The 14,992-nt window shown below is 55.7% G+C and overlaps 8 protein-coding genes across 8 annotated transcripts; 6 read left to right on the top strand and 2 right to left on the bottom strand.

The window, feature by feature from the left end:
- Window positions 1-809: 809 nt before the first annotated feature.
- VTJ04DRAFT_1118 (uncharacterized protein) lies at window positions 810-1,553 on the top strand (the record flags this gene model as incomplete). Its single annotated transcript, XM_069358771.1, has 1 exon — window positions 810-1,553. The coding sequence occupies one exon, from the start codon at window positions 810-812 to the stop codon at window positions 1,551-1,553; it is 744 nt and encodes a 247-aa protein (XP_069223727.1).
- Window positions 1,554-2,946: 1,393 nt separating this feature from the next.
- Window positions 2,947-3,258, top strand: VTJ04DRAFT_1119 (uncharacterized protein; the record flags this gene model as incomplete). Its single annotated transcript, XM_069358772.1, has 2 exons — window positions 2,947-2,976; window positions 3,061-3,258. 2 exons carry the CDS (start codon window positions 2,947-2,949, stop codon window positions 3,256-3,258), a joined length of 228 nt encoding a protein of 75 aa, XP_069223728.1.
- A 57-nt stretch (window positions 3,259-3,315) lies between these two features.
- VTJ04DRAFT_1120 (uncharacterized protein) lies at window positions 3,316-3,720 on the top strand (the record flags this gene model as incomplete). The annotated part of the gene is made up of 1 exon (XM_069358774.1): window positions 3,316-3,720. The coding sequence occupies one exon, from the start codon at window positions 3,316-3,318 to the stop codon at window positions 3,718-3,720; it is 405 nt and encodes a 134-aa protein (XP_069223729.1).
- A 35-nt stretch (window positions 3,721-3,755) lies between these two features.
- VTJ04DRAFT_1121 (uncharacterized protein) lies at window positions 3,756-4,202 on the top strand (the record flags this gene model as incomplete). The annotated part of the gene is made up of 2 exons (XM_069358775.1): window positions 3,756-3,765; window positions 3,808-4,202. 2 exons carry the CDS (start codon window positions 3,756-3,758, stop codon window positions 4,200-4,202), a joined length of 405 nt encoding a protein of 134 aa, XP_069223730.1.
- A 1,306-nt stretch (window positions 4,203-5,508) lies between these two features.
- Window positions 5,509-7,458, top strand: VTJ04DRAFT_1122 (uncharacterized protein; the record flags this gene model as incomplete). The annotated part of the gene is made up of 3 exons (XM_069358776.1): window positions 5,509-6,341; window positions 6,400-6,754; window positions 6,817-7,458. The coding sequence occupies 3 exons, from the start codon at window positions 5,509-5,511 to the stop codon at window positions 7,456-7,458; spliced, it is 1,830 nt and encodes a 609-aa protein (XP_069223731.1).
- A 710-nt stretch (window positions 7,459-8,168) lies between these two features.
- Window positions 8,169-8,943, bottom strand: VTJ04DRAFT_1123 (uncharacterized protein; the record flags this gene model as incomplete). Its single annotated transcript, XM_069358777.1, has 3 exons — window positions 8,169-8,231; window positions 8,312-8,393; window positions 8,543-8,943. The coding sequence occupies 3 exons, from the start codon at window positions 8,941-8,943 to the stop codon at window positions 8,169-8,171; spliced, it is 546 nt and encodes a 181-aa protein (XP_069223732.1).
- Window positions 8,944-9,445: 502 nt separating this feature from the next.
- On the top strand, window positions 9,446-9,787 carry VTJ04DRAFT_1124 (uncharacterized protein; the record flags this gene model as incomplete). Its single annotated transcript, XM_069358778.1, has 2 exons — window positions 9,446-9,595; window positions 9,695-9,787. 2 exons carry the CDS (start codon window positions 9,446-9,448, stop codon window positions 9,785-9,787), a joined length of 243 nt encoding a protein of 80 aa, XP_069223733.1.
- A 47-nt stretch (window positions 9,788-9,834) lies between these two features.
- VTJ04DRAFT_1125 (uncharacterized protein) lies at window positions 9,835-14,030 on the bottom strand (the record flags this gene model as incomplete). Its single annotated transcript, XM_069358779.1, has 3 exons — window positions 9,835-9,861; window positions 9,929-10,113; window positions 10,193-14,030. The coding sequence occupies 3 exons, from the start codon at window positions 14,028-14,030 to the stop codon at window positions 9,835-9,837; spliced, it is 4,050 nt and encodes a 1,349-aa protein (XP_069223734.1).
- Between the last annotated feature and the right edge of the window lie 962 nt (window positions 14,031-14,992).

Raw genomic sequence — 14,992 nt, forward strand, 5'->3', positions numbered from 1 at the left:
TTAGAAACAGAGGAGGGTTAGGTCTGTGGCGTCGTTATCTGTTTGGGCTTTGGGGTTGAGTTGGACATTCTTTCAAAACATATCCAACAGGCTACGTAGATGCAGGATTTTCACCCGGTCCTTGAGGATACGGTTCTCCTGTATCTCAGCCAGGCTTGGGTAGATAGGTTGACACTAAACAGGTAAATGAATACCATGGTTCCTTGTTGTCAAGGCTTTGGATAACATTGGTAATTACGAAGCTGGGTGGGCGGACATGGTTCCAAGATCAAGCTGCGGACCCCGCACCGCTGTCATCACAGCGAAGCCCAAAACATCTGCATTCAGCAAGGTGATGTTGGAGGTCTTTGAGAAGTTGAATAAAGAGCCATGATGTATCTCGAATAATGTCAGGTGAAATCCATGCGACATCGTGGGGTAGACCGGTAAGTTGAGACAATTTGACGTAAGGCCTCAAGCAAACATGTCCCAATCCGGCAACTCAACGTTGGTGTGTCAGACCGGCCTCGTTGACATCGATGCATCTCATTGACATCTCATTGACATCTCATTGTGCAAGTGACTAGTCGCTGCGATACCACAAAGACTGACCTGTGGATACAACAAAGAATCGCTTTACTTGAACCTCCTCGTCTGCATCACGATTGCCGGAACGAGGTCCTTCTGCGTCGAGTCATCTACGGCGAGGGGATGAGGTGCTTAAACAAGGCCGCGATCGCGGCGCCTGATGCCCATCGAGGTTGACCGGAGCAGGCGAGCAGCCATTCCAACTTGACGTCTCATACCCACCTCGTTGCGACCACGCTCTTATGTGCCTCATCGGTCTGCTTCTCCCCCTCCTACCCGAGAAACAGCGGAGGAAGAAGAAAAAGAGGAGACCTAATCACTCCCACCGACGGCACCACGACCACGACCACGACTACCACCATCACCACCATCATCACTCGTCAGCGTCTCGATCATCACGACCCCGCGAAAAAGATGCCCAAGCCGAACTGATCAATTCCAAGGTCAAAGCCGAGGATGCACTGGCATCCCTCTGCCTGACGCTCCAGCGGAGCCTGCTGGAGGAGCGACAACGCTCGCGAGACCAAGACCGACGGGAGCTGGAGCAGGAGAAACAACGGCATCTCGCTGCTGCTGCTGCTGCCGCCGCCGCCGGCCCCACCACCGGCACCGAGACGCGTGCGCCGCCGTACCCAGTTGACGAAGCCAGGGTTTTACAGCAGCCGGCTGAGACGTCAGGGCAGAGGGGCGTGGCTGAGAGTCCAGGCTGCCGTGGCGCGGTTCGCAACAACGGCAACAACGATCCTACCCATCCTGCAAGGGGTGGTGGCTCATTGCCTTCAGCAGAATGTTGCCGCAATTGTGTCTGCTCCCGCTGCGGATTTGGGGTCACCAAGTGTCTTCCGCCGCCGCCGCCCCCGCCGCCGCAGATGGGATCGCATCCGGATGTCCGTGGGTCGAGTCCGGAGGAGCAGCAAGAGCAGCAGCAGCATCAGCATCAGCATCAGCGGGGCGCCGAGCTGCCGGGACAGGGTCAAGCCCGGTAACCGATCAGTTGACGGTTCGTCGGGTGGTTGTTTCGTCGGAGATGATCTGTGGAACGAGCAGGCAGATTGGCCCAGCGGAGACGGTAATCAGGTGTGTTGATCAGATCAGCAGCCTTTGTTTAGCCGAGGGACAATCCACACAACAATCCACATTGTGTTTATGGCTTTGATGTTTCGTTTCAAAGCTGTCCTGTCCTCGTGCTACTCGGATCATTCATTGTCCTTCAGAGCGCAAGGTTCCCTCGAAGAGATAGGAGATTCCAGAATGTCCAAGGTTGAGCGAGGATCCAGAGTCTGCCGCTTGGCAGACTCGACCGCCAAACCGGCGTGGGGATGCCCAGGAGCGCAATCTTCGGTGTGATTGCGGAGGGGCTTGTGCTTCTTGGATTGACCTTGCTCGCCGCAGCACACGCCGAAATAACCTTTGTGCCAAGCTCTCGTGGTGGTTTCATGCCAGGATCCTGGGAAACTGGTTCACAGCACAACTTCCTGCATCTCCCCTTCATATGACACCAGACAACGGCGGCGGCAGCTCGCATTTTGTTCTTTTGTGTTCTGTGCCCGCGTCCGCGGTGCTGCGCCGGTCGTGGCCTGCTGCACGGGCCGGCGTGACGCACAGCGTTGGTCAGTTTTTATTTTCTTATGGATGGCGCAGCTGTGAGTTGCCCCGCCGCCGACGCCGCCTTTTTCTCTCTCATCCAGCTTCAGCCTTTTTTTGGGCTTGGTGCGTTGGCAACACAAGTGCGGCACAGGCTGCTGCATGTAATCTGTCTGATGGTGACATCTTATGTCGCTGAGCCCCCGACGTTGGATGAGCTGAGATGTGCCGGATGTGCCGTGGTAGTCCTGCCAACCTGCTTCAGGTACTGCAGCCTGTACAGGTCGAAAGTATCATTCGGCGGGCAATGGAAGTGGCAAGGACATCGCAAAAACTGCAGAAAAAATCTTCTCTTTTCAAGTTCATGATTTGCGCTTTTTCTTGTCGACATGCGTTTCTCGCCATCCGGAAGATGACTTGTCAAGTTGCCGCTGGCCAGAGCTGCCAAGTCACCACGCACAACCCGCGCGAGCGTTCGGACGTTGCTCGAAGGACCATGCTCCACCGTCGAGCTTCTATTGGCTAACAGACACGTTGTGCCCCGCTACCCCTGGCGGCAGAAAGCCGACAGCCAATCAGAGGTTGGTTCCTGCAGAAATGGGTATCCACCCCTTCGCAGCCTGCAAGGAACGTAGCTCTCGTCCCTGGATCCCGGCTCCCTTGCTCCTTCCCGTCGCGGTCCATTCCAGTTCCCTGTTGCAGGTTCAATTGCGATCGTGGCTCGGTGCGCTTCACTCGACCAGGGTCAGCAAATCTTCTGCCAGAGCTCCCGTCGTCAAGGCCGCGCCAGGCACAATGCTACCCCGACCCAACCAAGCCCCCAACGTCCCTCCCTTCCACCCCTAAAAGGACTGGACTCCCCAGCTCGCCCGTTCCGCCTCTCCCTTTCTTTCCCCTTTCTCCCACCAGCGCATCCCAGCTGCTATCCACTCTTTCCAACCAAACGCCCGGCGATCTCGCCAGACACTCCTTTTTTACACACCTACGCCCGAGATACCAATTACCTCGACGACTTTCAGCATTTGCCATTCCTTGTTCAAACGCAGGTCTCGTTCTTCTTCGACCATTTCTGAGCAACATCCCGCTGCCGTGACCCTCGGTCCATAAACCCACGACAGCAACACCACACATCTACACACTCCGAAGTCAAACCCAGCCGACAAAATGCAGCTCAAGACCATCCTCGCCCTCGTCGCCACCACCCTGGCCGCCCGCGCCTACGCTGAGGAGGAGATCGACACGACCGTCACCTCGACCTCGACCATGACCAAGACGGTCACCATCACCGAGTGCAACCCGACGGCGACCAACTGCCCGCTGTCGACGTCGACCGTCGTCGAGACCACCACCAGCACCTCGTACGGCTCCAGCTTCCCGACCTACGAGTCCAGCACCGGCTCGTACATCCCGAGCTACACCACCAAGTCGCTCACCAGCACCACCACCGCCGCCGGCTCCGAGCCCACGACTACCGAGACGGCCATCCCGACGGGCGCTGCCGGCGGGTTGTTTGTCCAGAGGGCGGTGCTGGTTGGTGGTGTTATCGGCGCTGTCGCTATGCTCGCTTAAGGAGGGGAGGTTTGATGGGATGGTGAGAGTTGTGGATGATGGGGAGTGGTGAGGAAGTGGTATAAGATGTGTGAGGCGGCGTGGGAGAACAACGACCTGGACTTTATACCCGAACCCCAAGCGCGCTCTGGTTCATTTGTCTTTTTTATCTGCTTCTTACATTCGCTTCTTTGCGGTTCATATTATTAATTCTTCGGGGACGAGGTGTTTGGTGTTTTATATTTTTTTTTTTTTGGACAGGGAAGAGATGTGATTTTTGCTTTACCTTCTGTCAATATCTTTCCAGGCGAATTGGGGTTCTGCTTCTCTTTGTCGCAAAGATCTTGGACGGGCTACTGGTTGGCAAATGTTGGACACACACAAAGTTTGATTGGGATTTCTTGGGAACACACACATTTAGACAGGGCGGCGCGCCAGTTGGAATAGGCGTGGTTCTTCTCTTACCCGTTGGGCTGTGTTTGCGGACACGTCTGGCGGCATGAATTGACATGATTTAAAACTCAACTGCGGATCTGGATGTTAATTATGTGTGATTCTTGCCTTTGAGATTTGTGTGTTTGGCGCTGCGCAGTCAGTCTGCTATCCAACTATCACAAGCTGATGAGAGTGGATTCTCGTCATCTCTTGCCTCAGGAGAGAAACCCCCCTTCTGATTCTCGAGCAGTTCGGCTGTCTCGAGCTGCTCCATGGTTGAGTTTAGTTGATGACGGAGGCACGCTTGCGTTTTGCGCTTGTTTCAGGCAAGTGCTTGAAAAAGAACCGAGCTAAGCTCCTCACTGACGTAGTGCGGAGTATGGTAACCCTAAATGTGGACTTTGTTCTCGATCAGAGATCGTCAGGAGATATTGAAGGTCAAGATTGCAAGCTTCGTTTGCAAGGAAGAAGCGGGATATTATGGGAGATAAATGGTTCAGGTGGCGTGACGCCTTGATGGGCTTGATGGGGGACCAGAGTGGGACTGTAGAACTCGAGGAGATGAAGGCCGCGTCATGTCTTGAGTTGCTAAATCGCAGATGGATTTAGAGAATCGCGCGAACAGTTCTTTTGTCATATTGTCATTGACGAGGGTGTTATGAAGTCTGAGTTTCTTCATTGATTTGATTGATATCTTCCTGGTTGGATTGACCGAGTCAACCGAGGACGTGCCGGTGTTTGCATCTTGTGCTAAGTATCACGACCTCGCCTAGCGCTGCCAGGCTGCTTCGACATGTCTTTCACCGGATTCAAATGACATCTGATGATTATTAAATGTCGTCGATATTTTTGAGTGTTTTGTCAAGATAGAGCGTGCCTCGATGTTCAGGTGTTGGCATGAGATGACCTGGCGAGCGAGGAGATAAGCGTCAATGGGGGGATGCAATGAGTTGTGCAGGGATAGATGATACTTATCAGCATGGAGACCTGCTGATGAGAGCCTTAGCTGACGGACCGCAGCCGAGCAGCCCCACCCTTTCTCCAACTCCCACCGTCTCCAACCCCCAAATTCCCGTCAACATTGCCTGGCGCTGTCAGTGGCCAAGCCAGATCAAGGCATCCCTACGTGAGGCTCGACATTCGGATGCCTTGTTTGCGGGGATGAAATCCACCACCAGCACATCCCTTCAGCCGCTCCTGTCATCGCCGTTCCTCACCAACAACCTCCACTCTCCTGCATCTTCGTCCACTTTACCTCGGACATGTCATCTTTGACATCCTGATATCTTCCTCCACTGGACGCTTCCGATAACCATCTCCTTGGAGACATCGCATCACTCCGGCTTCACTGCATGCTCCTCCACCTCACCAGCCATGGCTACTCCTGATCCTGGAGACTCGTCGTCTCGGCCAACCAACGCGTTCGTCTTCGAGACGCATCTCGACTCCGAGTCCACAAGCACCCGTCCCGACCCTCTCCAACAGCCGAACCCCATCTGCCCATGGCGAACCCCGCGCTTCAACGACCGGGAATGCGAGCGCTACTTTGACTGCCCCACACACATCGTCGAACGGGCGCTCACCGAATCCGATCATCATGACGAGCATCAAGACGAGTCACACGGCGAGGGCACCCAAGAGTCGGGGACAACGCCAGAGCAAGTCCAACACCAAGCCGAGACCGGCAATACCTCTTCACCGGGAGAGGGACAGAACAACAATGATGACGTCGGCCCAGGCCAGGCATTTCCATCGTCGGGAGGGGGTAGTACTCCCTCAGTGAACATCTCAACAGCATCAGAACCGGCTGTCCCAGAGCCGTCCGTTCCCCAGGAAGTCTCGGATCGTCCAGCCACATACACCAGCAACTCCTCTCTTCAGCCTTCAACCCAACCCGGAGAGGAGGAGCGAGAGACTCCCGGTCCAACTCTCACGTCCGAACTGCCCATCCGCGGTCCCATGCTAAGCAGCAGCGGGCCGGCCGAGCCTCAGGCCACCAACACCTCCACGCCTAGCCCATCACCAGCGCCTAGACTGGTCTCGAGACCTACCGCAGCTGTCCCATCGTCAACACCACCTGCCGCACCAACCCAGCCCCCCGCCCCACCTCAGATTGTCCTGCCCAGGTGGCAGCCCGATTCGGAGGTCACGTACTGCCCCATCTGCGGTACCCAGTTCAGCATCTTTGTTCGGAAACACCACTGCCGGTAAGTGTGCTGCTGGATGCATTGAATACCAACGACCTGTAGCTCATCATGACATCAGCAAATGTGGTCGGGTGGTCTGCAACTCCTGCTCGCCGCACCGTATTACGATCCCCAGTCAATACATCGTCCGGCCTCCAGGGACGCCTCGGCCTGTGCCTCAGGGTCCGTCTCTCTCGCTCCTCGACAGCCAAGGCTGGTATCCCGAACTTGGTGGGGGCGAGAGGGTCAGGCTCTGCAATCCTTGCGTCCCTGACCCGAACACGGCGCCTCCCCAGGTCCCAGGGCCCCAGCCCAGATCTCCTGCCAGTCCGACCTCCTCGACCCAGGCGGAGCAGAGGCCCACTCTCTGGAACCTGTACTTTGGCTCCGGCGCTGCGAGTGACGCCCAGACGAGGAGTCGAAGCGCCACCATGGTATGTCACGATACTGCCTGACAATCCCACCATGTCGTCTACTCTCATCTAACCCGTCCCAGCATCCCGGAACCTCATCCTCCTCCCGTCCACGGCCCCCGCCTCCTCGAAGCCCAGAGAGCCGCGTCCTCTGGGGCACCCCGCCTGGCTCTTACCTAGCTTCCTCCTCCACTCAATCCTACGACACACACCCAGGCTACCGCTCCATGCTCGATATTAGCGACCACGCCGGTCCCTCCTCAGCCGCGATCGCGGGACCATCCACCCCATCCAGCAGCTCCTCTCGCCATCGTCACCGCCATCGTCACCATCGCCCGCCTCCGATCCCCGAAGAAGACGAATGCCCCGTCTGCCACCGCGAGCTCCCGCCGCGCACGCTGCCCAACTTCGAGTCCCTCCGCGAGGCGCACATCACGAGCTGCATCGCCTCGCACAGCCGGTACGGTGGGCCGTCAAGGACGGACTCGGGTGACGATTCGGCGCCCGTCTTGCCCCGTCTGACGGGCATGTTCCCCTACAAGGCGACCGAGAAGGACTGCGTCGACTCGGCCGAGTGTTCCATCTGCCTCGAGGAGTTCGAGGTGGGCGTGGCCATGGCGAGGCTAGAGTGTTTGTGCAGATTCCACAAGGCGTGCATTGACGCGTGGTGGGAACGGCATCCGGGCCGGTGTCCGATGCATCAGCATGATGGGTTTGGGTATTGAGTTGGTGAGTTTCTGAGGCATGGAATTATGTGGAGGGTTGGTGTTTAAGGAGTAAGGAAGTAGGATTGTTTTGGTTGTTTAGTTATCGGGTTTTGGTTTGTGTCGTTTCAATGGAGTCAAAGGATGGATGGAGGAATATGGAGTTTGCGTTGGTCGGGATATTGGCAGAGGAACAGGGCAGGACAGCATCAGATACCACCATTCCTTTGGACATGCATCGCTTCAACATAGGTATATTGATTTTCATTCATAAATGGTGAGATCGGGGAATGCATAGCGACTTCGTGTGTCTCAAGCATCATCATCGACTGGTTCCTAGTATTATTCGTGTCCCAGTTGGGCTTATAGCAAGCAATTCTTCGTTGGCAAGAATCAGAATGCTGACGTGTTCCACTCATTCTTCATTCTCCTAAATCCAAAAGATGAGGATTGCTCCTCTCCTCTACACCATAACCCAACCCCTCACACCTTTGCTCTCCAAGGCCACAATGCAACCCACTCGGAACTTGTATGTAATGATGAGTACCTTGTTCAACTCCCAACGGAACCCCAACTCCAAACTCCAACAACACCTATGAGCGCTTTGTCCAATGCCAACAATATGGTGATGACCCAATGCCTATCCATCATGGGACTTCTCCACCTGCCTAGGTACGTACGGCCTCCTGGAAGTATAGTTTAATCAGCGGGGCAGACAATCAGGCCTGTTGTTACCCCAACTTGGCCGGGTCAGAAACGCCCAGGTTGGAGGGGCCGAAGGATAGCGGGAGAAGCTGTGGCAAGAATTGTCAGTTTGCTGAGCATGATTGGCGATGAGGAAGAGAGGGAGGGAAAGGACAGGGAAGAGACATACATCTTCCAACTTGAGGACGATGAAATTGCTCGACTTGTCAAACATGATGATGGGCGTGGAGAGGTCGCAGAATTCGCGGATGCTGGAAAAGAAAGATCGAACGTTAGCATAAGTAACACAACCTCTCTCTCTTTCAGGACACACACACTCTCTCCCCCTTCCAACCACCCAGATCGGAGAAAGATGAGAGTTGTTACACGAAAGCGAGAACCTGGAAGGGGAGAGACTCACAATTGCCGACACATCCCACACGGACTCGCCGGCGTCTCGGCGTCCGTCGCGATCGCTACCGCCCGGAACCCCCTCGTGACATGGTACCCTTCCACCACGGCTTTCCCCAGCGCGACCCTCTCGGCGCAGGTGCCGACGGGGTAGCTTGCGTTTTCGACGTTTGCGCCGATGACGATTGTCGGGTCCTCCTCCTGCTTCTTCTCCCCCTCGGTCTGTGATGGTGGTGGCCCCAACAAGAGCGCCGCGCCGACGTGGAACTTGCTGTACGGGCAGTAGGCTTTCGTTTTTGCGTCTGTCGCGGCGTCGAGGAGGGCGCGGAACTCGGCCGGCGAGAGGCGGTGGATGGGGGAGGTGGCGGTGATGGAGTCGAGGGTGGGAGGAAGGGGGATTGGCTGTTGCATTTTGAGGGGAGAGGTGTCTAATTCCTTTCTTTTGGGGGTTTTCGATTCTGTTAGGTTTGAAGATATTATCGAAATTCGAATTTACGGGAAAGTTTGGTTGATGAAGCAGGAATTGAGGATTGAGAGGTGAAGATATAGTATGTACGTAACTGGTAGCTTATACGGATATACGGTGTACAGCAGATACGACGCGATAGACAGCTCCAGAAGCTCCGGTCTTGGCTGACGCTGCGTTGCGGAAGCTTAATCCCTGGCCGTTGCAACCACGTTGTTTGTTGGCTGCATGCACTCGCCGCATGTGATTGTCTACTTTGTAAGATAAACTCGGGGTACTGGATCGGTGTGCGTCAACACAATGAGGTCAGCAGACCAAGGACTCGGAAGCGGCCGATGCCGCGTGTAACCGTCCGGGTCTTTTAATTACTTCTTTGCCTGGTTTTGTTACGTCGGAATGTCTTGGTTGGATTAAATTACGTAGTTCCAGGTTGGGATTATCTACCTGATGTCTTGTTTTCTTTCTAATGTGGTCGCAGGATCCGAGTCTTTGTCAGTAGTTTGTCTATTTATTCGGCTTGAACAAATCTCGTCAGGCCAGATTGTCGACCAACAACGACCTCCAACCCGCCGTCATACAAAGATCAGAAAGAGGGGAGTGTAGACCCAAGCCATCGAGGTCATAGATCCATAATCATCTCAAGCCTCCAAATGCAGAGTGGAGATATCTCCCAGGCTTAAACTCCCCTCCTCGTAGAATACAATGCCACCCAAGTCTGGGAGATTAGTAGATACCAGAACCAAACAAAATGTCCCATCCCCAATCGAGGAAGGGGGTAAACGAAAATAATTTACATTAGAAGGCCAATCGTAATATCATCCGCAGGCAACCAAATATCACCTGTCAAGAGCTTGGTTATGGCACTGTAACACGAACTCAGTCAGCACATTGTCCCTAATCAAACAATTGAGGCAGTCAACAAGCACTCACCATATGCCAGTACACGCCCTTCTTCTTGAGCAGCTCGGCATGGGTGCCCTTCTCCAGCACTTTGCCCTCACCAAGGACATAGATGATGTCGGCACCCTGGATGGTAGCGAGACGGTGCGCCACGGCCACCGTGGTCCGGCCCTTGGCCACGCGCTCGAAGGCTGCTTGGACGAGTTTCTCGCTCTCTGTTATTTTTCACACCGGTTAGCAAATGTGATCTGGGAGACAAAACAATGCGTCTGTTAGTCTCATGACAAAACTCACCCGAATCAAGCGAGCTTGTCGCTTCATCAAGCAGCAGGACGCGCGGATTACGAATCAACGCACGAGCAATGGCGATGCGCTGCTTCTGGCCACCGCTCAAGCTGACACCGCGGCTGCCAATGTTCGTGCCATAACCTTCGGGCAGCGAGACAATGAAATCGTGAATGTTGGCGTCGCGGCAGCACTGGTGCAGCTGCTCCTCCGTCACCGACGCCGGGTCCACTCCCAACAAGATATTCTCCCGAATGGTGCCGTGGAACAGCGAAGGCTCCTGCGCCACGAGCGACAGCAGCTTGCGGTACTCATACACATTAATCTCCGAAATGTCCTTTCCGTTGAAGAGGATCTGGCCCTTGTTAACGTCATAAAACCGCTCCAGCAAGCTGATGATGGACGTCTTGCCCGACCCGGACGCGCCCACCAGCGCCGCGAACTGGCCCTTCTCGATAGTGATGTTGAGCCCGCGGAAAATGGACACGTCGCGCGTCGGGTACTTGAAGTGCACGTCCTTGAGCTCGATGCGCACGCCGCCCTCCGTGTCTGGGACTTGCTCGGCTTCCGACACGCTGTCGCGGATGCGCGTCTCGCGCGCATGCAGGATGCGGTTGGCCGCCTCCGAGGCCTGGACGGCGTTGGGGCCCAGACTCAGCCATTGTCCGGCGCTCTCGGCACCCTGGATCATTGCCATGTATGTCACGAGGAACGCCCCGACAGTGTACTCGCCGCTGATGAGCAGCCGACCGCCGTACCAGAAAATGAGCGCCTGGCAGCCGAAACCAATACTGTCGGCGAAGGCGAAGATGAAGGTGCTGTAGCGTGCCTTGCGGAAAGCCGAGGTGATGTGGCCGTCGAGCAGGCGCTGGTAGCGGGCACAGATGCTGTCTTCCATGACGAGGGCGTTGACGGTGCGGAAAGCGCCGATCGATTCGGACGCGAACTTGGAGCTCTCCTGGAAGACAGCCTCGTTCATGGCGTTGAACTGGACCTCGTAGCGCACGCGGAAGAAGCCCGCAGCAAGGTTGAGAGGGACGGTGACGCAGAGGGCGACCAGGGCGAGCTTCCAGCCGTAGGAGAAGGAGATGGCCAGGGCGCCGATCAAAGAGAAGACGCCGATGAGCAACATCATGAGATTGATGCCCAACAGCTCCTTGAGAGCTTGTGGATCACTCGACAAGCGCGCTGTCAGCTGGCCGGTAGCATTGTCGTCCTTATCGAAGTACGAGGTCGGCTGGAACAGGATCGACTCGAAGTACTCCTTGCGGTACTGAGCGGTGATATAACCCTCCAGGTAAGTAGATACAAAGGCAGTAAGGAAATAGCTCGCGCCGACGCCGCCCGCGAGGACGGCCCACATCTTAGACCAGAAAGTAGTCTCGTTGTAAAGATCCTTAGGGTCCTGCTCCTGGAAGCTCACGACGACCTGAGCGAAGAGGTATGCCTGGATGGGAACAGCCGCCGCAGCACCGATGGCACCGATGAGAGAGAAGATGTAGAAGGGCAACCGGCTGCGCTGCTCGTACAGAAGCTTTCCAAACCCGGTGATGATGTTCTTGTTCTTCCAGGCGGGACCCTGCTTCGTCGATTCAGTCACCGACTTGGCTGCGCTCTTCTCGCGAGCCAGGATCGCACCAAGGTCTTCCTCCTCTAGCGTCTCCTCGCCTGTCTCCTCACCCAGCGACAGCTTCTGCGCGTGCACCAGGCCGTAGTAGACGCCGAGCTCGTTCTTGAGCAGGCTGTCATGGGTACCTTCCTCAACGACGCGGCCGTTTTGAATCACGACGATGCGATCGGCATTCTTGATGGTGGACAGACGATGGGCAATGGTGATGGTGGTACGGCCCTTCGAGGCCCTCTCCAGGGCTTGCTGCACGATACGCTCACCACGGACGTCGATGGCTGAGGTAGCCTCGTCGAGGATCAAAATCTTGGGCTTCTTGATGATGCTGCGGGCGATGGCAATGCGTTGGCGCTGGCCGCCGCTGAGCTTGGCGCCCGCATCGCCGACCTTGGTGTTGTAGCCGTCAGGAAGCCGGTCGATGAATTCGTCTGCGAAACTCTCAGCGCAAGCCTCCTTGACGAGCTGGAGCTTGACCTCATCCGACTCGTTTTCCCACTGAGTCCCAATCAGACCGGCAGCGACGTTGTTGAAGATGGTGTCGTTGAAGAGGAAGGGTTCTTGCTGGACGAGGCCGATCTGCGAACGCCACCACTTGATGTCGATCTCGGTGAGCTCTTTGCCGCAGGTTGAGATGCTACCCTTGAGTTCAACCGGGGGTCCGGCATCCTCGCCGTTGAGCTGGTCGGCAGGATTCTCCTCCTCGTCCTCGCTCTCTTCGCCGTCCTTCTTCTTGCCCTTCTTCTTTTCCTTATCCTTCTTCTTCTTGTCCTGGGCGATGGCCTTGGCAATGCGATGCTGATCGCGCAGCGTATACCAGCCCTCAATCAGGCCAACAATGGTACTCTTGCCAGATCCACTGGGTCCCACGATGGCCGTATTGAGATTGGCAGCGATTCGCAGGTTCAAGCCATCGAGGACTTTCTTGGAGGGCCGGCTAGGATAGGCGAAGTGGACGTCCTTGAAGATGATATCCTGGTCGGCGGTGACGTCGGGCTCCTTGAGGGTACCCATCTCGGGCTTGGGAGCATCGATGACAGCGAAGAACTCAGCAGCAGCCACCATCGCCTTGGAGATGGCAATCAGGGGCGTCGAGATGCGCTCGATGGAGAGAACCATGATCATGACGGACATCAACACGATGATGACTGAGCCGATGCCATCGATGCGTCCCTCGACAATCGACTTCATGCCATACCAGAAGGCCAGAGCGAATACACCGTAGAAACTAAAGAAGATGAGACCGAACTGCAGGGACAGGAACGGCGCCGTGAACCAGACGGCCTGCTTGGCCTTCTTGACCCATTCGGCATACCGCTCCGTCATGCGAGCCTCGGCGCCGCATGAAGTGATCATACGGATGGTGCTGAAAGCCTCGGTCGCGATGGCGGTCGCCTTGCCCTCAGCCTTGGTGTTCCTCGTGTGCCCTTTGAGGATAAAAGGCAACAGGATGGAGATGACGAGCGAGATGAAGAGGATGACCGAAGCCGTCACAAGTGTCAGGGACCAACTGAACGTGAAAGCGACAATGATGGCGGTAATGATGGACGAGGTGAACTCGAGGAACGTCCCCAGCTTCTCGGAAATGCCGAGTTGGAGGGTGTTTGAAGTAGATGTGATGGTGCTCGCGGCGGCGCCAGCGGGCATGCTGTCGAGGACGTGGACGGTCTGGCCGAAGAGGGAGCGCAGGTAGTGCAGACGGACGGCGGCCGACATACGGATGCCGATCAGGCGGAAGCAGAACTTGCTGATGTAGTTGAGGCCGAAACGGGCAACGAAAAGGGCGAACATGTAGAGAGAGAGGCGGTTGACTTGGGATTCGAACTTGCGCTGGAACTCGAGCATTTCGGGGGGCGGGGGCCCATCGAAGGACTGGGTATTCTCATTGTTACCAGTCACAATCGCGAAGCCGTTGAAGTCGTCAACAAGGCGACCGAAGACCACGTTGAGCAGTGGCAATGTTGTGCCGGCGCCAATGCTGGCGAGCGCTGCTGCCGCCATCATGACGAAATCCCATTTCGACGCGTACGAGAAGACGCGCATGTAATCTTGCGGAGTGGCCTCCCTCTCGGGGCGAGCCTTGGGGTCCTTTTCGGGAACTGCATCCTGCGTCTTCTTCTCTTCTGGAGACGCGTCGGAGCTAGTCGTTGGCTTCTCGGTGGTCGTCTCCGGAGTCTGGGCCGGCTTTTCGTCGCCGGCCTTCTCGGTGGTGTTGTCACCCATCTTGATGATGATGGTGAGATTTCAACGGTGCTAACGAGGCATCAGGGGGAATTTGGCGCGCGAGAAGAAGCCGCAAGGAAACAAGGAAAAGTGTTGATTGGAGGGGTAGTACGTGTTTGCCGTTGTACAGGCTGACACCTATATACAAAGAAGCCTTAAAGAACGCGTGCGGGCTTCTGAAGATGTCCGAAGGCCGAACAGCACAAGTCCATGCTGTGCCAATGCAACATCAGAACTCTGGGAACTTTATTTTCAGGACGGGAAATGACCCAGATGGCAGGGCGCGGGAAAGGGGAAGCCAAGCTGAGCCAAACGAGGAGCTCTGGGCGATGATGGAATTGCCTGATGCGGAATGGCGTCTACGCATAACTGAAAGTAGCGGGAGCAACGCAAAACATCAAATATTTAAGCTTAAGCACTCGCCAACATCTCACGTATTGTTGGTGTTGGGAAACATGAGACGCCTCCCGAGGACGCGTCGACCACGATGATAGATCTTGGTCTCAATGGGAGTATAAAGGTGTTGGATGTGGAAGCTTGTCCATTCCAAAACTCGAGATCGTTGAATTGGAGCTCTAAGAAGGAAGGTCCCGCGCGGAAGGGAACGAAACCAACATGGACAGAGACGGACCTGAACGAGTGACTCAGCCGGCCACTTCGCTAAGTTACGTAAGCTCACCAAGCACGCCTGGACCAGCCTGCCGCTGAGGAACAAAAGCCAAGAGACGGCGGAAAATTTTCTGAATACCTGTGATCATTGCTGTGTCCAAATTTTCCAAAAAGGTGTTTCGGTAATGTTAGCATCGGCGACTGACGGAAGCTTTCGGTGTCAAATGAGATGTTGGCTTCAACCACAGATTCTTTGTGCAAGTCTTCGCCTTGGCTGACGGATGCCCAGAACCAGGTCATCCCGGGGGAAACACAGCCCGTCCGAACCTGTCACTTGTTAAACCTTCAGCCAA

The sequence above is a fragment of the Mycothermus thermophilus genome (genome assembly GCF_041956435.1).
Source record: "Mycothermus thermophilus strain CBS 625.91 unplaced genomic scaffold VTJ04scaffold_1, whole genome shotgun sequence".
In the NCBI taxonomy this organism is placed as follows: Eukaryota; Fungi; Ascomycota; class Sordariomycetes; order Sordariales; family Chaetomiaceae; genus Mycothermus; species Mycothermus thermophilus.